The following is a 27,066-nucleotide window of genomic DNA, read 5'->3' on the forward strand; positions in this document are numbered from 1 at the left end:
CTGCCATGGAATCACAGTACGATACCAGTATATCCTCAACATGAAAAAGGAGGGAGAATAGTCATTATGAGACCTGACCAGCATTCTAACCAGAATATAAGGGCATATTTCAAGGAGAGGGACTGCTAAAGGGCAAGGTGAAGTTAGAAATAGACCCCCCCCCCTCCCCAGGCAGCCTGTGAAGCTATTGAAACAGAGTTCCATTAGCCAGTCTCGAAGAGCCTGTTTAGTTTTACAAGCATGGAGTCCTTATTACCCTATATGCGGTATATGAAACAAGCTCAGTTACACAAAAATGTTGTCTCAGAAAGTACAGAAATAGGAACACTTACTATACCTGCACAACTTCCAAACAGAATGAGAAAGATGATATGCATTCAGAAGTAGTTTGCAATGAGGTTCCATCCGTGTGTAAATGATTTTCATTTAGTTGTTAAAAAAAAATAGCCTGAGGATGGTTGCTGGTGTGTGAATGTAGACTTGGATCAGGAGGTCTTCAAAATCCAACCACTGCTTAGTGACTTTTTGAAATGTATTGCAGTTTCTAGTGAACAGGTGTCCACATCACAAAAACCACCACCACATTTGTCACAGACTGAGTGGGCATGGAAACTGTACTATGCTTTTTCTCCCTAGAGGTGGTCCATCGAGAAGACGACCTGGGGCACAATGGCAGGCCACTGGGGAAAAGCTTGTACTGCCACTGCTTGTAAGGTTACTTTTGTATAAATAAAGAACTTTGGTCTCCAGAGCTGTCCCATATGGAAATTTTCACAAGCAGTAAAAATTAATTTATTTATGCAGTACAAAATTCATCTTTGTTTATTTTTAATTAAGAAACCCTAATGTAGCAGTCTGAAAAGAAACTTCACATAAAATGTAATATAGACCTGTTTGCTTATATAAGGCATCATAGTTTACAGCAGGGGTCGGCAACCTTTCAGAAGTGATGTGCCGAGTCTTCATTTATTCACTCTAATTTAAGGTTTTGCGTGCCAGTAATACATTTTAACGTTTTTAGAAGGTCTCTTTCTATAAGTCTATAATATATAACTAAACTATTTTTGTATGTAAAATAACTAAGGTTTTTAAAATGTTTAAGAAGCTTCATTTAAAATTAAATTAAAATGCAGAGCCCCCCAGACTGGTGGCCAGGACCCGGGCAGTGTGAGTGCCACTGAAAATCAGCTCACGTGCCGCCTTTGGCACACGTGCCATAGGTTGCCTACCCCTGGTTTACAGCATTAAATCAACTGCCCTGAACAGAGATACAGGACAATTGGCACATTGGGATCACCCAATAAACCAGTCATTTGAAATTTTGCCAACCTATGATGGAGGAAATACTTCCAGAGTTATGTTCCATGTTATCCTCTTTTTGAAGGGAATCTAGAAATACTGGCAGTTTTGAGCAGGAATCACCCTCCTCCAATAACAGGAAGAGAGTGATTCCTGCAACTGAAAACTGCCAGTATTTCTATATGCTTCTCTGTACTATCAGAGCTGTAGGTAACAGCTGCAGCACAGAATTGTCAAGTGGCAGATACTGACTTTTATGTCCCTATACTTGTCTAGGATTGTTAAACCAAATCCTAATGTTCGGACGTGGCCAGCCCTACTGTACTCAAGAAACAATGTGTCTCAATGTCATTTGCCAAATACAGAAATTTCTCCCAGTAGTTCTGTCCCTGAACCCAATTACCCTCAAATGAGTGAGATTAGCTTTTCAAAATAAGAAAAAGACAGTAGATTATAATTTACTGTGTTTGATAGAGATAAAATTACCACTAAAGTATGTGTTATGTATGCAGAAAATTGCTACCAACAATTATGTGGCATTGGGAGGCTTGTGTTCAAAAGCCTAGAGTATAGCAGAGCTGAAGACCAAGATAAAAGAGCTAGATTATTTTGCTTATGCTAAATTCTAATGCAAATACAAGAGTGCAAAACAAAAATCCTCTAAGAAACCAAAACACAAGCTCCACTTACATTTATACAAGTCACTTCATAATTAAATGGATTTCCTAGCCTTTTTAGGGTGGGAAAAAGAGAAAACCTGGCATGGGAAAATATTCCCTTCCAAAATATTTTTTCCACTTTCATAATAGTAAAATCACTGTGCTTCATTCACTAATTTCTGTGTATTTTTCTTTTTTATACCCAGAGCCACCATTTCATATGCTGGCTCCCAAATACACTAGAGTCCCCCATGAATTCCTCTTATGAAATGTGTACTCTGTGGGACAGAAAGCCTAATTGAAAGGGTAATATTAATTTTTTAAAAGAGAAAAAGGGAGTTCTGTGAATGGCACAAACCAAAACCAAGTTACTCCATAAGCTGTAAACTTCCACACACACACACACACACACACACACACACACACACACACACACACACACACACACACACACACACAAGCCATTTGTGAATCAGTTGAAAAGTACATTCAGAGACGCCAGGCATTCTGTTTACAAATTCTAATTAAATTACACTTCCAGCAAGAATTAATGTCACAATATTTTATCATTACAATTATCACTGACAAACAAAGAAAAGAATGCCAGGATGCTACAGCTGTAGTCAAGACTCTGTATTTCCTGGTTTCCACCTCCTCTTCCACTGGTTAGCAAAAAAGTGGATTGTGCTAAATAAAACACCTCAAAATGATATAGCTGCTCATGTCCAGTTATTGTAAGAATGCCATTCTGCATCTTTTAAGGAAAGTATATTTTATTAACAAGACAGCATTCAAAATTATTTTTGTCTGCAGAAGCTTTTACAGGGATATCTATTATGAGAAATGACTGATGTAGGACATTTATTTTTCAAATTTGTAATTCACAGCACATAAACAACTCCTTGCCATAGCCCATATCTTCTGCATTCAAAATAATGAGTGCCATTACAGTCTGTTCATTACAGTCAATCTTAACATTTTATAAACAATCTAACTATTGTTCCCGCTGCATGCAGAATGCAAGATTTGCTCAACAAAGATTCGATGAAGGTAAAGCAGCACTTAAAATTCCTTCTCACTAGATTTTATGTGCCTGCACTGTTTTCAGAAGGGCAACTGAAAGCTAATACAAAACATAAATAAATCATGAAATGATACATACAGACACCACGGTACCCAGAAAACCACACTAAAGTTTTATAGTGAATAGAACTCAGAGCTTTCTTCTCCAAAAAGCAGAGGTCTCTACCATTTGAGATAGCGGAGACTCTTCATTATCTTTAAAGTAGTACTGGGGCTTATATATTTTTGTGGGACGGCTTCTAGAGGGAAACTTAGTCACAAATATGTGACCTGCACCAATTCTATCCAAGCCAATAGCACTCATACACATCCATGCTAGCTAGCTAGGCACAGCTTGTCCTCCATCTTAATGGAGAGCATGTGGGGTACATAAGATTTCACTCCAACAGTTGGGTACCAATCTGATATAGTACTCAGAACCGTCTGCTCCAAAAACATAACCCATTACACCAAATGAGTTGAAAGAAAAATCTCCTTTTAGTTGGAGTATTAGAGACCCGTGTTATTGGAGGAAAAGGTCCAGAGGAAAACTGCATGTTTGTGGTTTAGCTAGGAGCCATGATGTCTACGCGTATGTATAATGTGGTCAGAGATTCACTATGAACTGTTCTCAAATAAAACTTCATACAAGGTTTCAAAAGTAAAGATTTATTTCTTGCATATTAAAAAAGTATGCAGTTAATATTGGACTAAATTATTTTTTACCACTCTCAAATCTGCAATGCAATTGGCAGTATGAGGGGTTTTTTTTTGTTTTTTTTTTAAGAGAATATACCAGGTAAACAAAACAATAAATCAAATCATAAGTGAAGTGCAACAGCTTTCATACTCTACTGAGCTTAGTCTACTGATTTTACGCAACTGCAGCAGGGTCTTCAAGATAGTTATGTACACTGTATTAGTCTACTTTACATTTAAAATCAGTGGCTACAGAAATACAATTTTACTCTAGCTTTATGGAAAGAAAAAAACAACTTTGCAGAAGGTAGAAATGAGAAAAATGTTATGAAAACAGTTTCTGAAATTAAAAGTAGCTACAAGTAGGTGTGTAAACCCTCCAAAGTTTGGTTTATGGGGGTTTATATTTTATCACCAGATACATATGACCACAGCATGCATTGTGCTGCACCGGGGAAAAAAGGTACAGTTGGTAGCAAACCTTAGGGCACCTTACCTTCTATACCACGCTAAGAATACTACTGTGATCTCTAGGGATGTTGCGGCTGACAGCTAAGGGCACAAGTGTTGTGAGCTCAGGCTAGGCTATTTTCTTTTTTCTAGAGGGCTTCAAGGGCCTCCATAAATCTCTATATTATTTAAGAAGACAATAACGTAGTGGGTTTTTTGGATTTACAGGCAGGATGCCCCTTTTTGGACAAACCTCATTCTATAAAAGAGGATATAAATGGCTTGTGGCATTGTCTCCTCCTAGATACTTTTTTCCTGGAATAACCCTTTGGAGTGCAATCCAAAGGCCCAATCCTGCTCCTATTTAAGTAAATGGGAGAAGGATCAGGCCCTATCTGAAATGAAGAGAGTCCACAATAAGAATGTTTTACATTTCTTTTATTTAGTGCCTAGATATTACTGTATTGTGCACACTACACATTACCCCCAGGAGTAATTAGAGAGAGGCAGAGCACAACATTATCGCTACACAACTGCATACCATACTTGGTTGGAACAGTGTTAAAAATAACAGACAAATTGATAAGCACAAAACAGTTCAAAATATTTATCTAATTAATGTATTATTTTCCTTATTTCATAGAATCATAGACGATCAGGGTTGGAAGAGACCTCAGGAGGTCATCTAGTCCAACCCCCTGCTCAAAGCAGTAATATCTAGACACTAAATAAAAGAAGTGTAAAACATTCTTATTATGGACTATCTTTTCATTTCAGATAGGGCCTGATCCTTCTCCCATTTCTCCTACTGCCTTCTTTATAAGGCTGCTATTACAGAAGGGAAAGGGCACAGCTACTGTTTAATACATTTGGCCAAAGTAATTTCCTGGCTCAAGAATCTGAAGTCAAATCCTCCTCTTTCTAAATCCTCCTTCTGTTCTCTACCCCTTAACTAGCAACTCTTACGGGTAAAAGAACTCAAACACATAACAATCAGTGTATGAAAAAGACTGTAGTAAAGGCATAGGTAATGAGAAGAATATGATGCCCCATTCACATACTAGCAGATCCAACTTATGCACCTTTTTATCTTCTCCTCAGCCACACTACAGTGTGTTTAAGTTCACAGATAGCTACTACTGCAGCTGCTTATGTCATTTGATTTATTTACCTTTGTTGCACTTTACTATTCAACAGCATGCTGTAACTGAGATTAAAACACCAGTTGCACTATTCTGACCACCTATTTAACCGTCTTTTACATTAACTAGGAAATTTAACATGTTACATTATTTTAAAAAATCACCAGAAGAAAATGATCCATCTTATTTATAACGGAAGATGCAGCACTTTGTTAATTGATTAGAAAGAAGGTGATCTAGAATTACTAAAATGACCATCCCATCTAATTGCTGTTGGTACTAAGAGGAGGCAACTGGAAGTGAAACTAGATCGCATGGATGCCCAAAGCCCACGGTTTAGAGCTGCCATGTAAAAGATGAAATGCTCTCACATATTCCTGAAACCAGCATATACAATATATATCTAGATGATAACTTGTTTGATTTTGTTTTATGGAGGGAAGAAGGGGAATAATGGATTTGATTCCTAACGTCTGTACTTGTTTTATTTGCAATGAATTAGAAAATAAGGAAATGTGAGATTTCAAGTAAAAAATTTTACCTTGCTACTAATTATGTGTATGTGTGCATACACACACACACACCCTGATTTATATCTCATATCAGTTTTACACATAGACTTGATGACTTCAGTCAAACTACTCCTAATTTATGCTAGTGTAAAATCAGAATTAGGCTCCTTTTTTTAAAGTCAATCTCTGTCAAATATTTTCTATTAGTTGCTGTAGAGCTTACAAAATCTGTAACATTGATTGTATATTACCAATGTGTATTTGAATGTAGTGCTATGCACAGCTTCATACAAACTGTAGCCACAGACATTCTGAATTTAAAATTAAAGGTCTATCTTCTAAAAAAAATGTCAACACAACATTGTTTTATTCTCAATTGAAGGGACATAATGAGGTGAAAATAAATGAATTTTTCTTCTTCCCTCATGCAGCATTTAACAGGTTCTGTGCTGTAACTAGTTACTGTGATGTGTAAGCTAAGACTTATTAAAATTAAAAAGAGGAGACAAGGATGAAGATAATTCTGAATAATTAAGGGAACCACAGGATTCTAAGTCACCACCAAAAGAAACAAGGAGTTGAGTGCCAGCATAGTGTTTTACCAGCAAATGTCTCAGGAGATGCAGATTAGCAATCAGAGGCACAGCAGGATTTGAACTCTCTATGATTGCTAAGCAAGGGTTGGGAATTCAGCACTTACTGAAAGGTTAAAGACCAGAAAATAGAACGGTAAGAGGTAGTCTTCATTATTAAAAGCAGATTATTCTCCTTTCAGAATTTCCGCTACAGGTCCTATTCTCCTCCAGAATTGGAAGCATCGGTATATGCAACAACTAAAAATGTAACAGTTACATTAAACAGCACAAGTCCTTTGTGGGCTTTTTGCTCAATAATGGGTATGCTTTTAATGTAAACTGTATATAAAAATAAAAAAATAGCTTTCCCCAAACAGCTGTTTTAATCTACATTATAGAGTCTCTTGGAAGTTTACAATCACATTAGCTAGCTGTAACAAACAATAAAAAGCACTGTATACTATAGTATTATTGTTTTTTTCTAATGTAATTTGTAGGGGTGCTCTACTTTTCAGAGTTGGGGACACATTTCTTGTACAGAGGAAAAATCATACCTCCATTTTATTGTATGAATATGTGACAGGACATGGCCCTTTGCTCCTGTCTTCTCATACAAATGGCTCCTGTTTTCTCATACAAATGTGGGGCCTACTTCCGTTCGTTCCTTGTTTCACGCATCTGGGCAGAGTTCCTCTGGGCAGCGTCTGCTTGGTTCCTAGACACCTTTGAGGAGCAGTGGGTGCTATCCTGGGTTCTCTGCTCAGTGTCCCGTTCTGGATCCCTGATTCAATATCTATGACCCTCACTCCTGACCCTGTTACTCATTAGTTGTCCTCTGTCTTTATTTGAATCTCAGGTCCAGTAGGGGAAGGGGCCTTCAGATGCGGGTGGGCTTGCGCCCATCTGCCGACCACATCCTGGACTTCAATAGATGCTGGGTCTCACCACTTTGTTACAGAAGAATGTTAGTTATTGTGAGATGTGTCAGATGGAAGCCAGTGTGTCTATTACTATGATCTGGAGCATCTGTTACCATGACCTAAGGGACCAACTTAAGAATGAGAAGATAGATAAGTAAACATAATTGTTTATTTGCTGATCTTCCATTTTCCTGAAACTCCCACCAAAGATTCATAGATTCGAGGACTGGAAGAGACCTTGAAAGGTCATTGAGTCCAGTCCCCTGCCCTCATGGCAGGACCAAATACTGTCTAGACCATCCCTGATAGACATTTATCTAACCTACTCTTAAATATCTCCAGAGATGGAGATTCCACAACCTCCCTAGGCAATTTATTCCAGTATTTAACCACCCTGACCGTTAGGAACTTTTTCCTAATGTCCAACCTAAACCTCCCTTGCTGTAGTTTAAGCCCATTGCTTCTTGTTGTATCCTTAGAGGCTAAGATGAACAAGTTTTCTCCCTCCTCCTTATGACACTGTTTTAGATACCTGAAAACTGCTATCATGTCCCCTCTCAGTCTTCTCTTTTCCAAACTAAACAAACCCAATTCTTTCAGCCTTCCTTCATAGGTCATGTTCTCTAGACCTTTAATCATTCTTGTTGCTATACTCTGGACTCTTTCCAATTTCTCCACATCTTTCTTGAAATACGGCGCCCAGAACTGGACACAATACTCCAGTTGAGGCCTAACCAGTGCAGAGTAGAGAGGAAGAATGACTTCTCATGTCTTGCTCACAACACACCTGTTAATGCATCCCAGAATCATGTTTGCTTTTTTTGCAACAGCATCACACTGACGACTCATATTTAGCTTGTGGTCCACTATAACCCCTAGATCCCTTTCTGCCGTACTCCTTCCTAGACAGTCTCTTCCCATTCTGTATGCATGAAACTGATTGTTCCTTCCTAAGTGGAGCACTTTGCATTTGTCTTTATTAAACTTCATCCTGTTTACCTCAGACCATTTCTCCAATTTGTCCAGATCATTTTGAATTATGACCCTGTCCTCCAAAGCAGTTGCAATCCCTCCCAGTTTGGTATCATCTGCAAACTTAATAAGCGTACTTTCTATGCCAATATCTAAGTCGTTGATGAAGATATTGAACAGAGCCGGTCCCAAAACAGACCCCTGTGGAACCCCACTTGTTATACCTTTCCAGCAGGATTGGGAACCATTAATAACTACTCTCTGAGTACGGTTACCCAGCCAGCTATGCACCCACCTTATAGTAGCCCCATCTAAGTTGTATTTGGATGTATTTGTAAATAAATATTACAAATCATCCCAATAACCAGTGGGGCTCAGTGGATAACGTTCTGTTCTTCTACCTGGAGGTGAATCCTAATAAAAGATTTGGAAAATAGACTTTTTTATTTCATCGATATGGTAAAAAAAAAAAAAAAAAAAAAATCATCCCTACTAAATTAATCCCAGTTAGCACTGAGAGAAATGTTTCCACCAAAACTAATTTTGGATAAAAATACAGGCTCAAGTTGACCAAAACATTTCTCAAATTTGTGTAAAATTTGCCAAGTTGTCTTAGTTGAAAAAAAAAATCTGAAAAATATTGAGTTGTTTTATTTATACATTTTCAAAGTGACATTTTAATTTTTTAATTCAAAATGACAATTTCAAAATTTCCTTCAAGTTTATTAAAAAATATTTTAAAAAAATCAAAATCCAAACAAAGGGTTTTGTTTTGGGTCAAATTAAATCTTTTATTTGACCCAAAACACATTTTTGTTTTTTTTTACTTTTTGGTTCGCCAATATTTTTTTTCAGTTTTTCAGAACTGCCAGTGATATGAAAAAAAAATTACATAGCTTTAATCCCAGCTAAAACTAACCAGTACTCCCAAACAATCTGAAGATCATTTACATTTATCATCGTCTATAACTTGCTTCTTTTTCAAAAAAGCGAGACTGCCAGCCTGAGACTTTCTTCACTGAAAATTTAAAATCTTGGCAATTTATACCTTAAACTAAAAGTTTCATGGTTCACATGTGCATGAGAATTTTGAATGTCAAGAGCATATCTCTCACCCAATTAATATTTTTCATAGTCGGGATTTATTTCTACTACTTAAGACCAAAGAATTTCATGCCATATTAATTGGAAATCTTTTGCTTTGCAGAACACCAACACACGCTGTTTGTCCCTGGCTCCATGTACACAGAACACTTTCAGAAGAATGTGGTCTGGCTAGAAGTACTATCTTGTGGTGTAAACTGAATCTACAGCAGAAATTTCAAAGTAAAAGGTCAATGACGAGAGATCTGTTGTTATGCAAATGTTTTAAACAATGTCCTGTTCAACTTGGTTTGGCTTGCGGTTAGCTGATTAAACAGTATATGGCAGTTTCATAAACTAGCCAGGTTTCTGAACAAGGGCGTAGTCCTGATTTGTTTAGGACAGTCCTAGGTTTTTACAAACAGTCCTGATGACCCAATGTCCTGGAACACAAAGGAAGATTTTCTGCCTGCCTGCCAGCCAGACTATTTTTTTTAGAAAGTTCTGAGGCAAGGTGGGGTCCTCATTAAGTTACTACACAAAAGGGCAATCACAGAAAGATCTGGCTGCAGGGCAGAAACTCGACTGGTTCTTGGCTTCTGGGCCTTCCTCAAAGAATACATCTGCAGTAAGAGTGAGGACACTACAGGGGGAGAAGTAACTGTTTGGGGAGGCGTGGGATCTCCATGAGTTCAGCTAGTTAGTAGAACCCTCAACCTTTTGAGGCCTTGATCTGAGCTACTCATTAAAGTCACTTTACATTCACCAGGATGTGTTGACTCAGGCCATCATATTGTGGTGAGAAACCCAGCACTGCTATAAATTAGTCTAGCGTACAACCTATTCATGTATAAAGCACACTGCTGGAGCTCTGCTAATAAAAGAGCATTAACCCTTTATCTGTGTGTTTGCCTAGATTTTCTTCTGCAAGACACTGTAAAGGAGGCCTGGAGCCCTTAAAATGATGTGGTGGGGTAGGGGACAAGAGGATAGAAGGAACCTGGAGCCCTAAAAGAGCAGCTATAGAGGGGAGTAGAGGACACTGAAGCACCAAAGAGTATCTTTGGTGGACTGGTGGGGGAGAAGGGGCTCAGAGCCCCCAAAGAATAGGAAGTTACTTACCTTAAAGTACAGTAACTGGAGGTTCTTCGAGATGTGTGATTCCTATCTGTATTCCACTGTGGATATGCATGTGCTCTATGAGCCTGGAGCCTGAGAATTCTGAAAGCAGTGTCCACTGGTCCGCACATGTGACTTGGCTCACCTTGTGCCCCTGACCGAGGAGATAAAGGTTGGGGTGGAAACAGTGCCTCTCCATTTCCTACTCTGCTGTAAACCAAAAGATGATCCAAAGCAGAGGGGAAGGAGGGCAGGTAGTAGAATACACATACAGACTATATCTTGAAGAACCCCAGGTTACTATAAGGTAAGTAACTTCCTCTTCTTTGAGTGCTGGTCCCTATGTATATTCCACTGTGGGTGACTGACAAGCAGTACTCATGTAGGAATAGGGTACAAGGATGCAGGTGGCAGAGCCGAACGAGGGAAAGCCATTCCAAAGGATGCATCAGTGATATGGTCCTGAACTAAAGCATAATGCCTTGCAAACGTGTAGATAGATCTTCACAGCTGCTTTGCCAATATCAAGTAGAGGCACTTCTTGAAGCGATGCCATACACGTAGCTTGCACCCTCATGGAATGAGCCCTTACCCCATGAGGGGGAGGAAGATTAAACATCTGATAGCAGAGCAAAATACAGCTCAAAATCTATATTGAGATTCTTTGAGAGGATATAGCCTGACCCTGAATTCTTTCCATTATGGCGACAAATAGCCTGGGAAACTCTGAAACTACAGTAGAGGTGAATTGAGGGTGCACATATAATGAAACTTTGTCCCTATGGAATATAGTCTAAGGAAGATCCTCCGTCAGCACTCCAAGCTCTTGGCTGAGATGATGGTTATCAGGAATGCAATTTTCATGGATAGGAGAGACATGGAGCAAGAAGCTAATGGTACAAAGGGAGGCATAGTGAGTACCGAAATAATAAAATTTAAGTCCCATTGAGGAGCTTGCTTTTTTATTGGCAGAAAGGTTCCGATTAGGCCTTTCCAAAATCTGTTAGTGAGTGTGTGAAGATTGAGTAACCCTCTTAAGGTGAATGGTATGCGCTGATTGCAGCCAAGTGGACATATAAGGAGCTCATGGACAAGCCTGCTATCTTTCGGGAAAGAGTATAGTCCAAAATAAGAGAACTGATGGGGCTATAAGTCTTTGATTGCCCATACAGAAAAATGTCTTCACTTGGCAAAATAGTATTTTCTAGTGGAATCCTTCCCTGAAAAGATGCTCTGTACTGCATCAGAACATAATATTTCTAAAACTATTTACAGATAAAGGAATAAAGATGAAGCTTTGGACACTGGAGGTTCCGACCCAGACTCGAGAAGGAACTGGAGAGGTAGTTGGTCCAACCCACTCTATCTCCTCAGTCAGATGCACAAGGAGACTGAGGGCACGTGTGGACCAACGGGCACTGCTTCCAAAATTCTCCAGCTCCAGATGCATTGAGCGCATGCCTACCTACAGTGGAATACACATAGGGACCAGCACTTTAAGAAGAACAGATACTGCTAGCTGTGCAATGAATAGATCGGGATGTCAGCAGCAGTGGAGTGCTCAGATGTAGCTCCTGTTCGTAGCCAGAGAAGATCCTTATATGAACACAGCCTCATGTAGAGGCAGGGGAGACGCACATTTTCAGGAAATCTAAACTACATATTTAAGTTGATGAGGAAGAAGTTTAATTCTAGATCAGCGGTTCTCAAACTGTGGGTCGGGACCCCAAAGTGGGTCGCAACCCCATTTTAATGGGGTCACCAGGGCTGACGTTAAACTTACTTGGGCCTGGGGCTGAAGCCAAAGTCCAAGCCCCACCACCCACGGTTGAAGCCCTCAAGCTTCGGCACCCCCCCCATGGTGGGGATGCTCAGGCTTTGGTCCCCCTTTCTGGGGTCTTCTAGTAATTGTAGTTGTCAGAAGGGGGTCGTGGTGCAGTGAAGTTTGAGAAACTGTGTTCTAGACACTTCTCTATTGCCACAGAATTTAAATTAATTAATAGGCTTGTCCAGATAGCTTCCTGGTGAACATCTGCTTGGAAGTGTAATGTAGGATAATTAAGTGCTCCTACAAAGGTTCGACACCAGTAATTATTTTTTGTGGAAAGACATAAGCAAAAAATAAAGGCTCTCTCGTATGTTGCCAGTGGTCTACATTTTGGTTTCCTGCATCAGTCCCCTTTTAAGAGAAATATCATTTGTTTCTATTTAAAAAAATGATCAATGTATTTCTAGGGTTAGGGTTAGGCTGGAATTTTAAAGGCTGCTTTATCAACACACTGTTGTTTTGATCTGATTATAAAGAAAAAATATGAAAGGCAATTAAGAAGGGCGTTTTTTTTTTTTTTTTACATATATCTGGTCAGAAAATAAATCAGTAAGGCTTTGCTCACAAATATGAAAGATAATAAACCGTACAGGCTAAGCACATATGAGAATGAGGTTGTGTATCTGTCAAGGGAAGCAAGGCCTTGTTTCCAACTTGATGGCCTTTCTGTCTGCATGTAGTACAATAACTTTTGAACTCTTTATCTGATCAATTCCAAAATTTCATGGAATATTCTAGGCTTCATTGGGCAGAATCCTATTGATTTTGGTGAAAAGTGGAAAACCAGAAAATCCTCACCCCACTCCAGTCTGCTTGACCCTCACATGATCCCTCACCCCTTCCCATTTTTGGCCAGTCCCCCCAGACGGGCTCTCTCTCCCATTAGTCAGGCCTCTCGCCAAACAGGTACTCAAAATACCTATGGGGAGGGGACATGGGGTAGAGCTGGGTTTACAGTTTGGCCTGCTTTAACAATGAAGTGTGCAAACCTCTAGTTTAGGTGCCTAAATGTGGATTTAGAAGCCTAATTTTAGGCTCCCACTTTTGAAAATCAGAGTCTTTGTAAATGTACAGGATTTTTTCTACTCTTGAAACTACCTCTCTGTTCTTACACCAAGATAGAGACCAGACCTAAAAGCAAACTTCTTCACTCAGCTGTACAAACAAGGTACTTTAATACTTGAGAGCTTTTAGGATGGATATAAAACTAGTTCTCTGGCAGTCACACACTTTCCATGCTCAGCAGGATATTCTATTATAGGGAAAGGGGAGTAGATACATTTCAGTGACTTGATAGTGTTCATGGAGATTCTACAGCATGAAAACAAACAGCCTCTCTCATAAGATTCTGAATCCTGATATTCCTTCTGAAACTGAACAGCCAATTAGAAGAAAAAGTGTACTCTATTGTGTGAGTCATTGACTGAATTACCTATTTCAGAGTAGGTTGCACAGCAAGGAATTTCCTCTGTGCCATCTTATTGAACATCAACAGTGTCTCCTCAACAACTACAACCCTTCTGTGTTTTCAAGCTGTGTTTGCTTGCTATAATAACCCTAATAGAACAGCTGGACAGCACACAATAATAATAATAATATTGGTTCAAACTATTCAATGGACCAAAGGAATTTAATCACATGCAGTCATGTATTTCAACAGTCCTTTGTGGATTTTAGCTCTTACCAATTCATAGCAATTACTGTTTAGATTTTCTTCTTAATCATCTTCCTTGGTCTCAACATTGCTTTACTATAGGAAGGGATGGGCAAACTGGTTTGGGAACAGTAAAGAAGCAACAAACTGTCTAACCAAATATTTTAAAAAGGTTGAAAATGTTCAAGGGAGTTGCAAGGCTCCTCCTGTCTCTGTGTCTTTGAACTTCCTGTTTTTTGGTTGTGACAGTGTTTTGAGCTCTCCGGGGAAAACACAAAGTGTTTGAAATTTTGATAGAGATTTCTGAGTGATTCCAATCTCCATTTTGAGCTGTGGTTTTTGAGTTTTTTTGTTCGCGTGTTTTGTTTTGTTTTGTTTTTTACACTTTGTCATTGCCATTAATGGGGAGGAGACATTACTGAGTATGAGACAAAATCATACTTTTACTGCAGGGCTACTCAGGTAGCCTAAAGTTGGCTCAGGTGAAGTATATATTCATAGATGTGCACTGAGACTGCTAGCAGATAAACTAGGGTCTCAGTATCCTCAGAGTGTGATTCTTCATGGCCGACAAAGTTATCATCAGTTCCAATTGGTTTACACTTTCGAGACAACAAGCAACCCAAATCAAAATCTTTGTCAGCCTCTATTGTGAATGCTTGAATGCAGGGACACAACGGTGAGGGGAGGAAGGGTTTTACTCTTCTATATACATCTTCAACAAAGGGACACAAATCACGAAAACACCAAACATGAGCTCAAGGAGATGAAGTCAGTATGGATGGCTGGAGGTGACCGCCCCATAGGACATCACATCTCAGGGGAGCATTATGAGTTTGGAAGGAACTCCACTGTACAAAGGAACCTTCTCTTGCCAGGTGTTTCCTTTAACTTTCCCCAACTTTCTATCTCTATGAAGCTATTCTGTATTTTCTCTTAATTTCTGTACTGACACACACCATATAAAGGGATTAAATTTTCTTACCAATATTAGGGTGTTTCAAAAGGCGACAGATTCTAGCTTCCCTTTCCAATTTCTGGTGATCTGCAAGAAAAAGAAACACAATCGTAATTTTTTTGTTTAATCACAAAAAGAGACATCATTCTATATGGTACTGTGAGTTGAAAAACATATGGTACAGTATGTGACATGTCGTTAAAATGTATCCTCCTTCTCTTATTTAGAATCACGATTGTACATTTAAATTGTATGCCACACTGAATCAAGATACTACATCCACCCTTTGCTTTGTCTAGCTGCTCAACCTATAGTAGTTTTAGAAAAATCAACCTACCTTCTCAGTGGGAGATGGGACATATTCACACCATGACCTATAATTATCAGATAATAAACTATGATTATAGAATTAATCAGAATGAAGACAGCCCTGAATCTTTAGAAAAATTCTAATCCTAGACTATTGTTTCAGTGATACCTAAGGTACTAAGTACACCACCAATGAAGTGCTAATATTCCATTGTAAAGACAACACTTTTCAACATGCAAGGGCATTATACCAACACAGTGATGCTATAGGAGGAGTGTGTAGCTAAATGATCAACAGCAGCATACCCCCAGAATGCCTATATTACACTACTTCTCAGTTAAGCTGATTACCTGTTAGCCTAAGGATAACGTATGCTCTTTTGCCATTTATTCTGAAAGGTGTTTCTTTGTTGTGGATTGCTCTAATGTGGTCCCTGTATCCCAACACAGCCTAACAAACAAACAAGAACTTGTTCATAAAGAGTTATAGATATCAGATGGCTGGAGAAATATATTCTTCTAATGGACCTTGTAATCTTGTTTTCAGGGTCTTGTAGGGCAAAACTTCCAAAGAGACAAATGGAAGGTAATTCCTTTCATTTGTTCCTTTTAATTGATGTTGACAGTTCCTCGTTATAATCCGACCCCCTCTCCTTGTTTGTGTTTTTGTAGTAGAATGATGTAAAGCACAGTTGTTTTATAGCTGTGGAGTAACAAGATGACCACGTCTTTGACCACATCTTTGAACACAACCTGAGGTCAACAAATTAAATTATAGATCTCTGACAACAGCAACAGGATCAGAAACAGAACAGCATCAACATCTGTCTCACAAATACTGGATGTCACATCAACAGCATCTTACACCCAGGAAAGCTGGTGCTGAAGGACAACAATATTGAAATATAAACTAAGGCCCATAAATTAAACTATAGCTCTTTTAATGTCATCATCACCATGTTTACAAAGTGTTATAGCCTCATCTTTCTTCCAGAGCAGAGTCCACTTTAGCAGCAGTCTCACTGTGGCTTGGCCTCATAAGCTAGTGTGCAGATGTTCAAGGGACTATGCAAAGGCATATAAAGGAAAATATAATGAGGATAATGGATAAACAAACAGTAAACTGGAAAATGGAATCACTCCCAGCTTCCCCTTTGCTGATCTCATATGCAGAAAAAGGGGAAATCAACTGCAGTACAATCAAATGAGCCAGAAAAAAGTAAGACAGAAACAGCTGTTGACCCTAGTTCTAAGTTGTCTTTGGTATTGTCTGTCTGCCAAGTGGAATCAACTCCTGACCACTGAGGCGCTCTCTCTCTCTCTCTCTTTTTCTCTTTGGCCCCCACTTACTACATGAACTGAAATGGTGACCAAAAAATACAGTGTCTGCTGTGTGTACATAAAGGAATCGCTGACAGGTTTTCTGCATGGGGCTGAACAAGATGCAGCATATTTGTTATTCGTGCTCGAAGTGTTTCTTCATATTATCCTTCTCCTCCATGTCCTGTTCTTCAACACCACTAGCACCAGCTGAATGGCCTAGCTTTAGTAATCACATGGATTCAGGCATGTGTGCATTTTAATGAAGACAGCGCCTGTGGGGAGAGAGGTATGGCTGTAACTGAATAAAGCACCTTATGTGCTAAAAAGACAGTTGAAGTAAACACTTAAGGGGAGACAGCTTACGTGTTAAATAGCTACATGAAACAGTGCTGGCCACATATCTCTCTTTACCTGTCAATACAGAGAAGTGTCTTTATGGGCAGACAAAACAATGGTAGCTGGCAGATATCCATCAACCCTCTCTGTGGCCATAGCTTTGGTTGACTCTTCTTGTAGCTTTTGGAAAATCCTGACAGTCTTCCAGGCCGTCTCCACCACAGCCATAGCACCAGACCCTGTTGCACATGCTCCTTTTTACAGCATGATGCTGCCCAGCATTTGAACCAGGACCCTTCTGCAGGCACTTAGTTAATTATTCTTTGCTTCCAGTGGTTTCTGTCCTCTGTGTTTTTAAATCTGAGGTCCTGTAACAGGCTAATGATGCTTGCCTGAAGTTACTTACCTTATTGGAACAAGTTCTTGAGATGTGTGGTCCCTATCTGTATTTCACTGTGGGATACGCATGTGCACCATGCACCAGGGTCCAGAAGAATTTTCCAAGCAGTGTCCATCGGTCTGCACCTGCACTCTTGCTCTCCTCTTTCAAGAGAAGGTAAGAGATGGTGCAGACTGACCACCTCTCTAGTTCCTTCTCTACCACAAATCATTTAAAGATCTGAAACAGAGGGGAAAGAAGGGCAGCTAATGGAATACAGATAGGGACCACACATCTCGAAGACTCCAGTAACAATAGGTTGAGTAACTTCCCTTTCTTCTTTGAGTGCTTGTCCCTACATTGATGACTGACAAGCAGCGCTCAGGTAAGGAGGAGGGTGTGAAGGAGCAGGCAAGATAGATGCATATAGGATCGCCACCCTAAAGAATGCATCATCTCTGGAGGCTTGAACTCGGGTGTAGCGCCTCGTGAACATATGAATAGAGCTCCACATTGCTGCTCTGCCAATGTCAAGTAAGGCCACTCATGAAGTGAGGCTACCGAGGCTGCTTTTGCTCAGGCAGGGTGAGCTCTCGCCCTGTGTGGTGGTGATGCACTGACTAATAAAGTGGGATACAGCACTTAGAGGTCCTCTGACGGGATGAAGGTTGTCCTCTATTCATTGCTGTAGCGGAACAAATGAATGTCAGTGACTTTCTGATCATCTTCCTTTTTTGCAGGTAAAAAAGCTAATGCACATCTCACACAGAGGGAACAGAAGAGACTTCGTTCATCAGAGATGTGAGGCTTTGGGAAAAACAAAGGAAACAAAGGAAAGTATATTGTCTGATTCAAGGCAGACAGGTTGACATTTGCAGGAAACTTAGAACATAAGAATGGCCACACTGAGTCAGAGCAAATGTCCATCTAGCCCAGTATCCTGTCTTCAAACAGGATACAATGCCCGGTGCTTCAGAGGGAATGAACAGAACAGACAATCATCAAGTGATCTATCCCCTGTTATCCATACACAGCTTCTGGCAAACAGAGGCTAGAGACACCATCCCTGCCCATCCTGGCTAATACCATTGATGGACCTATCTTCCAGTACATCCAATTCCCCCGAAAATGAAAAAGTTGGGTCCATTTTCATCAGTGGTGAAGTCCATACTGTTGCTAGCACAGGAGATGGGGGTAGATTTCTTTCAGAGTCCCTGATGCCTGATGGTCTCAGTCTTCCTAATGAGGATTTGGTGTTTCTAAACAGGGTTCTCACGCCTGCTGGGTACAGCTGGGAAAAGAGCAGTAGATACTGCACATGGAGGAGATTCAGGAATCTCCGAGGCAGCAAAAGCAGCATTTGTGGTCACCACTGATTGGAAAGGAGCAAGGACAGAAGATGCAGTTTTCAAACCCTGATAACTGGGGCACAAATCTAAACCCTGCACCAGGGAGGCAGGGAGAATTACCTGCAGTAAGGATACCCACAACTAACTATTCTGATAAAACTCTACAAAACTATATACAAACGTTAAGAATTTTTAAAAAAATATTTACTAAATGAGGAGAAAGAATCAGCTCCAGACACTGGCGGATTCTCTCTCAAACCATGTAGAGGTAAATAGGAGCTGGAAAGGCCGGTGTTCTGCACCACCCTTTATGCCCTAGGTATGATGCATGCGGAGATAAGGGCATAGGTGTGGACCAACAGACACTGCTTGCAAGATCCTTCTGACCCCAGGCCTATGGAGCACATGTGTACCTATAAAGGGGTTTACAAACCCCATACTGAGCATAGGCAGAAGGGAGAGGAGAGTCTTTCCTGCTTACAAGCAAGCAACTTGATCACACCCCCACACAGCTGCCAGAACTGCCAATCCTTAAAACAGGCATCCACAGCTGTGGCCAACAGAGAAAACAAGACCTGCTATAAAGGGGAGAGAACAGAGCGGGAGAGGGAGACTTGATACAGCAAAGGGACTACAACCCTGCACCAGGCTGCCTCTGAGAAAGCAACCGGGAAGCAGAAGGAGATTGCAACTCTGGAATTCAAGGGCTGATAGACTCAGTTTAAGGTGTGCGTTCAGGAACTGATCAGATTGGAAACAAAGTGAAGAGGGCCATTTAAGAGAAGCTTAGACCCCTACATAGGCCACACCCAGATGTGTTGACAGTACCCCACAGTGGAATACACATAGGGACCAGCACTTGAAGAAGAACCACAACATATAAGCAGGTCATCATCTTGCTGGAAAGTGTTAAGTGGATTTTGCTGACTCACGGTTCAGCTATAAAGAAGGTGGGTGTGGCCCTCAGGCAGAGACAAATTTATGTTTGGGGAAAATGGCTCCTGAGAGAAGGAACCCCAAGTGCAGGAAAATCAGGGAAGATGCCTTAGACTAGGAGAAATAGGGGGATTGAAACCTGAGACAAAGGCTTTGCCTGGAGTTTCATGGATGTAGTTTTGGAATTAGCATTTTGTTAACAAGCCAGACCTCAAGGAGAGGTGATTTTATATGGATTCTATGAAAGCACAGCTTTGTTTGGAGTAGAAGGGACATCACAGGCTTACACATCCATCAATGACCTGTGTGCAACACTTCCCATAACAACATGCTTTTGTAAACGTGACCACGTCGGAAGAGAAACCACCTGTCATCAGCAACTACTTGCACAGGCCATGGAACACCAATCCTCTCCAGTGTGCAAACCTTTGAAGAGATACCACCTCTTACAAGCGACCACTTTTGCTAACTCCCATGAGTGGTCGCTCTGGACAGGTTTTACGGTATCAGAAACCAGTTTATGGCTGCAATTGCAAAAAAGGTAATCAGAAATAGAGAATGTAAATGAAAATGAGAAATGCATGGGGGCTCTTCAGAATTACCACAATAATGGAAGAGCTTGGACAAACCCTGTGAGAGAAATATTAAACCTCTTATATAGGATTCCATTGTGCTGACAAAAAAAGTTCTTAAAAACCCAGTGGATTACTGAATATGATGGGATTATAGACATTGGACATAATGTCATAATGCCACACAGCATGAGGTTGGAATGCTAAGCATAATCCACAAGGCCCATATGGATACTGAGAAGTGTAAGAAACACAGCCTGAAATGCTCTATTCTGGCCAGACACAAATCACGCCATCAACAATAAAGCATCCAAGGGTGGACTCTGCAGTAAATACAGGATATAGAATGCAAAAGAACCACTGATACCACAGGAGATCACAGTTTTCTCTCAAAGGGATTCCAGACAAATTAACAAAAGCTAATGGTCCTCAATTTACGAGTAGTTCATTCTGGCAAATCTCTTTGACCAATCAGTTGAAGCACACCTTTATCAAGATCTTAGTATTCATAATTAAATATGTTAGCAGAAAGGTCAATGCAAATAGCAAAGAATTTCACTGTAAAAGTTCTGCTGAGATCAACAAATCCATATTTAATACTTATTTAGTATTTCAGCACACCTCACAAAATGATTTTCTAGGATCATCAGTTCAGAGATTTATGTGCAGAAAATAAAAATCTTAGTGTCAACATCTAACAAGCTTCTTGAGCTAAAGACAAATAAACCTGTAGGATTCACAAAAGAAGTACCGTACATACTCGTTCATTAGCCCGTTCGTTTATAAGCCGACCCCCCAAGATGGTTAGGTAAAAATAGCAAAAAACTGTATGATCCCTTCATAAGCCGACCCTATATTTCAGGGGCTGGCAAACTTTGGCTCCCGGCTGTCAGGGTAAGCCACTGGTGGGTCAGGACGTTTTGTTTACTTGGAGCATCTGCAGGCATGGAGCCCCTCAACTCCCTGTGGCTGTGGTTCACCATTCCCAGCCAATGGGAGCTGCGGTCCTGCAGCTCCCATTGGCTGGGAACGGCGAACCGCGGCCACAGGGAGCTGAGGGGCTCCATGCCGAACCGCGGCCACAGGGAGTTGAGGGGCTCCATGCCTGCAGACGCTCCAGGTAAACAAAACGACAACGTATTAGATATTCAATTCAATGATTCCATAGAGTTTTAAATCATCATATTTTGGTGTAAACCCATTTATAAGCCAACCCTTATGTGTCACTTTTTTACCAAAAATATTCGGTTTATAAACGAGTATAAATGGTATCTATCAGGAACCTAGAATAGAAGAAATAGTACAACAAGAATGCCAAACTCCTATTACAAGTGGAGCTGAATGTTAGATTTCAAATATAAAGTGGCTGGCAACCTACCAAGGTAACACAGATACCATAAAATAAGGATATAATCCCTGGGTAACCCTAACCCAATCACCTATATTTATAATCTTTGGAGAAAATCTGAATGACAGTTCTATAAAGATTTCCAGTGAATCAACAGATAGTATAATTAGGGACCCTGAGATTGTCAGAGTAAAAGTGGTAATAGAAATCATGTTCAGTAATGCTAATAATTAAAGCATCATCACAGAAGCCTGAACAATGGCCTAGAAATGCCAGCAGCACAAAGAGGAAATGCTAAAGCATCAGAAGAAGAAAAGATATTGAGATGTGGGTACACTGATGAAAAATACATTTGAAACTAAACTTTAAGCAGCTAACTGAAGACCTGCTGAAATGCTATATGTATAACAAACTCAGATACTTAACTGCAAATACTCTGAAGGCAGCAGGAACTTCCAAAGGCAAATAATGTAAGCTTGAGCATCAATTAAGTCAAAATTAAATAATTAAAAACAATGCAACTCCAACAATTTATTAAGGGATGGGAGGAACCACACCACCCAACAGCTGCACCACAAGATGTCTGGCTCCCTATACAACAACAATTATGAAAATAATATTATACTGTACATTATCTTAGGCAAGCCAAATATTAGGTTATCACTGTGCAAATCTGTTTGGCATTATGATATCCTTCTGGCAATATGTTCAGTCTATGAAAGAAATATGCACTACCCTGCAATAAATTTTAAATAATTAGGCTAGAGTATTAACTCTAACAGTATGCAATATGCAATCAAATGGATTTAAATTTGCTCCTATCCAGTAAGGAACTGTAATCTGCTCTTACGTATATATATATTTTTTAAATTGATAAGATCTAGTTTTAGGCATAGCTGGGATAGGGCTATTTGTAGGTTTTTGTGCTATTATGGTCATATTGTGTGAATGTTTTAAAAAAACATATAAATACCCTTGCAAAAAGAGCAACAGTGATCATAATGTTCATTTCAGTATGTTGCAAGTATAAATTTTCTTTGCATAAGTATACACAATAAGAGTACTTCTGTGACTTATTAATACGGACTGGGACCGTATAGATCATTGTTGCAACTAAGGTCCTGTAGTGGAACCAAATCTTGTATAAAGGGGGTCAAATAAGGTGTCTAAGACAAGGTTATTGTTTGCTGGTTATGATTATGCTATCTGTACGCATGTATCATTTTTATATTTAAAGTTATAAGTATTGGCTCTATATTATCTGTATTTCAAACTTGTGCTATGCTGCTGGGTGACATCCCAGACAATTTGGCATCAGTACTGCCTAGCCTGCTTGATGGCCCATTAGGGACCATCAGCTATACAACTAACCCATTGAGAGATGGCAGATACACCTTGTGACTCAGCAAGGTATGCAGGGTCTTGCCTATGGACAGAACTCTAAGATTTTTTTCTTACCATGTGCCCAAATGCATGTCTTTGGGACAAAGAAAGCAGAGACCACATGGCAAGAGACTATAAAAAGCTGCTGCAGCTCCTCCATCTTGTCTTCAATCCTGTTTCTTACCTCTGGAGGGACTTTGCTACAAACGGAAGCTCTACACAATCCTTTGTTACAAACAGAAGCTCTACATCCCAGCTGGGGATGTACTCCAGAGACTTGATTTGAACCTGCAGTTTATTCTATTACTGCTACAAGCCTGAACCAAGAACTTTGCCATTACTGTATGTAATTGATTCCATTTAACCAATTCTAGCTCTCATCTATATCTTTTTCCTTTTATGAATAAACCTTTAGAGTTTAGATTCTAAAGGACTGGCAACAACGTGATTTGTAGGTAAGATCTGATTTGTATATTGACCTGGGTCTGGGGCTTTGTCATTTGGGATCGAACCTCTTTTCTTTTACTGGGGTATTGGTTTTCATAACCATTCATCCCCATAATGAGTGGCACTGGTGGTAATACTGGGAAACTGGGATGTCTAAGGGAGTTGCTTGTGTGACTTGTGGTTAGCCAGTGCGGTAAAACCAAAGTCCTCTCTGTTTGGCTGGTTTGGTTTGCCTTAGAGGTAGAAAAACCTTGGGCTGTAACTGCCCTGCTTTAAGCAATTTGTCCTAAATAGGCACTCTCAGAAGTGTCCTGCCATAACCAGCATCGTTACAACTTCCAAGATAAAAAATTGTAAATGCCCAAGTAAAAAGTATAATCTTAAGTCTCTTTTAATACCACTATTTGTACTATTTTTGAAAAAAATATGAATTTTAAGTATAAGAATTAAAGTCTATACAAAATACTACAATAAGACAAAAGTACCATAAATCAACAACTAATAACAAAGGTAAAGAGACATTACTTTTACACAAAAAGTTTTTCTTTTGGCAAATAAAATTACACCAGCTAAACAAATGCTAAGATTGAAACACTACATATTTACTCTTAAATACAATCATCGTATATCACAATAAATATATGTTAAAGTTACTTCTGACAATATTAAAGAGTAGACAAATTTAAGAAACATAACCACCAAACACACACCAATGTTAGCATCAATCTTTTAGCATTTGAAACTAGACAACTATTTAGGACAGTGTCACTTTAAAGTTATAATACTGTGTCACTCACCAATTAAGAAATGTATGTAACAAGAACACTGACAGATTAAAATAAAAAGAATCCCTATCTCTGTTATTATTAACACCTAAAATTAATGAAACAAATAATTTGAAACTCTGTTGGTTTGTTTTCTATCACTTGTCCTAATTCTTTTACTTTTTTCACTTCTGTCAGCTTGAACAACGAAAATAAATGAAGCGGTTTCACCTGTGGTCCTGGTTAGTATCATTTTCCGTCACGCATACCAGCACAAAGTTTCAATAACTAAGTTGCACGCAGTATAGGGGAATGTTGAAATCCATCCAAAAACAAGTTTGCCTTAGAATAAAATAGGAAATATTTCCAATAATCTCAGGCAAAAAATAAAATATCCTGGTGCAGATACTTAGCTGATGTAAACTGTCATAGCTCCACTGCCCTAACAGTACCCCTTTAAAAGATCCTAGGTTAAAGCACTCATAAGACTAGCACTCAAGGCCTGATCCTTTAAGATGTTGAGTGTCTCTGCTGAGCACTCAAACTCACTCTTTGTTGTGTTGGTTCTACTGGGCTAACAGCAGTAACAACAGCAGTAGAACACTTATAGTTGTATCATAGACTCTGAATACACACAGGTAGTTCATCTCTTATTATCACTACACAATAACTTTTCAAAGTTGAACCAGAGTCTAAGAACTGACATAATACAAAATTAATTTATCACTATAAACAAACTCTTATTAAATTTAACAGAGAATAAAACTCAAATGCAAAATTTGACTAAAAATGTGGTCAGTATATTCTTCTATATGTAGGACATCATTTCCTTATACCACACAGCATAAGGTCAGAATGCTAGCATAATCCAAAATGCCCATATGGTTACTGAGAAATATAAGAACAAAGCCTGAAATGTTGTATATTCTGATGGGAAAACAGTATTCAGTACAAAGCACAATTTATATCAAATGCTGTAAATTTACCCCCCCATAATAGTTTTACTTTGTAAAATACATTACAAGAAACTGAACCAATTGGGTAGATATCCTAGATTAAGTAAAGAGGTGCAAATACAAGACACTTGGCCCAATCTTGTGATGCGCTCAGAACCCTCATCTCCAACTGACGTCATTATGATTTGAATACCATTTAGGATGTGGTTTTTTTTTAAATGACATTCTGTACATGTTCTTTCAGTGAACTATATAAATAGCAATAGCACCATTCCAAATGTTAAGTGACTAGTAGAACAAATACAGTGACAAATTGAAGGTACTGAATTCTTCTTGCCTGCTGACTTTCACATTGCTCACTGTGCATCTTTAATTAAGATATCTTTCCCTCATACCTTATACTCAAAAAGAAGAACAGGAGGACTTGTGGCACCTTAGAGACTAACAAATTTATTAGAGCATAAGCTTTCGTGGACTATAGCCCACTTCTTCGGATGCAAGCTTATGCTCTAATAAATTTGTTAGTCTCTAAGGTGCCACAAGTCCTCCTGTTCTTCTTTTTGCGGATACAGACTAACACGGCTGCTACTCTGAAACCTTATACTCAGTTTCTCTTAATATCTATTTTCTAGACACAATCAAATATCAAATTGCAAGGAATTGCCAATTAATATATCATGTGGATACAATGGGTGCACCCAGAGGTGTGTGAGTAATCATCACCACCACACTCTCGTATGTCTTACTGCTTAAATATCATGCTAAGGAATGTTCCTGCTCTCCTTGTGCACCCAAAAATTCTCATCAAGTCAATGGAAGTTTTGTGTGTGTAAGGAACTCAGGATTGTGCTGGAAAACAAATGTTCTATTGATAAGGTTTCCTCTCTTTCAATAGCTGGATTTAAAATAATACAAAGTTCTGATACATAGGAACATATTTTGCCCTGTTTTATATGCAATGTTGCTTTCAAAATATGAAGTGTTTGAGATGAACTTTTATTAGGATTGTATATGACAATCTAAGCTTGTAATACATGACTTCTTAATTGCCAACAATTGAATTAATTAGTGTATTAATTATGGTCCTTTGGGGAATCACAGCAAACAATGCCTTAACAGCACATCCAGCTAGATGTACTGCAAATATGAAGGTCCAATGAAACAGCACACTTGCTTTTTTCATAGTGCATGATTATTTCATGCTATAAAATGTTTATGCTTAATCCATATTGAGAAGCAAATCTTTGCATAAAATATACCAAAAAATGAAATTTAGTTGAAGGCCAAATTACTGCAAACTAAAAAAGGAATTCATCTCATGTTGACAGTATATAAATCATTACTGCTAAGACTGTGTACACATCCCAATATGAGGGAGGAGAGGAGCTGAGCAGCAAGAGAAAAATCAGGCTTTAATGCCAAACATATAATTAAAAACATAACATGTCAAAAAAGAGTTATATACTTATTTCTCTCTCTCTCTCTCATTTAGCTGTCTATATGTCAATTATAAAAGAATTGTCTACCACCTTCATATTTTTTCCACCTGAGAAACTAAAAAACAGAGATAGAATGGTAAAAATTAACACATACACAGAGATAAGAGAAACTCAAACTCAAGAAAACAGTCAGGACAATTCTATTTGTTTTGAGTTTCATAAAAAAAAAATCTCAAAATGCAAGTGAGGAGCTTAAACATCAGCAAGGTAAATCCAGACCTTTTTCCTGTGTTCTAAACTAGTTTATTAAAGCAAATCTCTTTCTTCTGCTATTGCAGACAAGCTACTGACATCTATTCACAATAATAAATAGTCAACATGATGGGAGAAAGGGCCTGGGCTCTGAAATGATTTAGAGGACAGAAGCAATGGGAACAATAAGATTTTATAAATGGAAAGGGTTTTCTTTGAAAATACTATTGCCTGCGGCTAGATGTAGATAACTTTAATGGAACATGTAGCTGAAGAACATATTGAAGTATATGACATTTTCAGATTCTACAACGACTAATGAAGCTCACAGAACCCTGGAA

General features: G+C 39.1%; 1 protein-coding gene across 28 annotated transcripts in view; it reads right to left on the bottom strand.

Moving 5' to 3' along the window:
- CAMK2D (calcium/calmodulin dependent protein kinase II delta) overlaps positions 1 to 27,066 on the bottom strand; it is a 274,191-nt gene that overhangs the window by 157,719 nt on the left and 89,406 nt on the right. For all 28 annotated transcript variants that reach the window (XM_065596261.1, XM_005290327.5, XM_042842353.2 and 25 more), the window contains exon 3: positions 14,960 to 15,019. In XM_065596261.1, coding sequence (XP_065452333.1) covers positions 14,960 to 15,019 — 60 coding nt within the window. The remainder of the gene's footprint in view (positions 1 to 14,959; positions 15,020 to 27,066) is intronic.

Source organism: Chrysemys picta, chromosome 5 (assembly GCF_011386835.1).
Source record: "Chrysemys picta bellii isolate R12L10 chromosome 5, ASM1138683v2, whole genome shotgun sequence".
Taxonomy (NCBI): domain Eukaryota; kingdom Metazoa; phylum Chordata; order Testudines; family Emydidae; genus Chrysemys; species Chrysemys picta.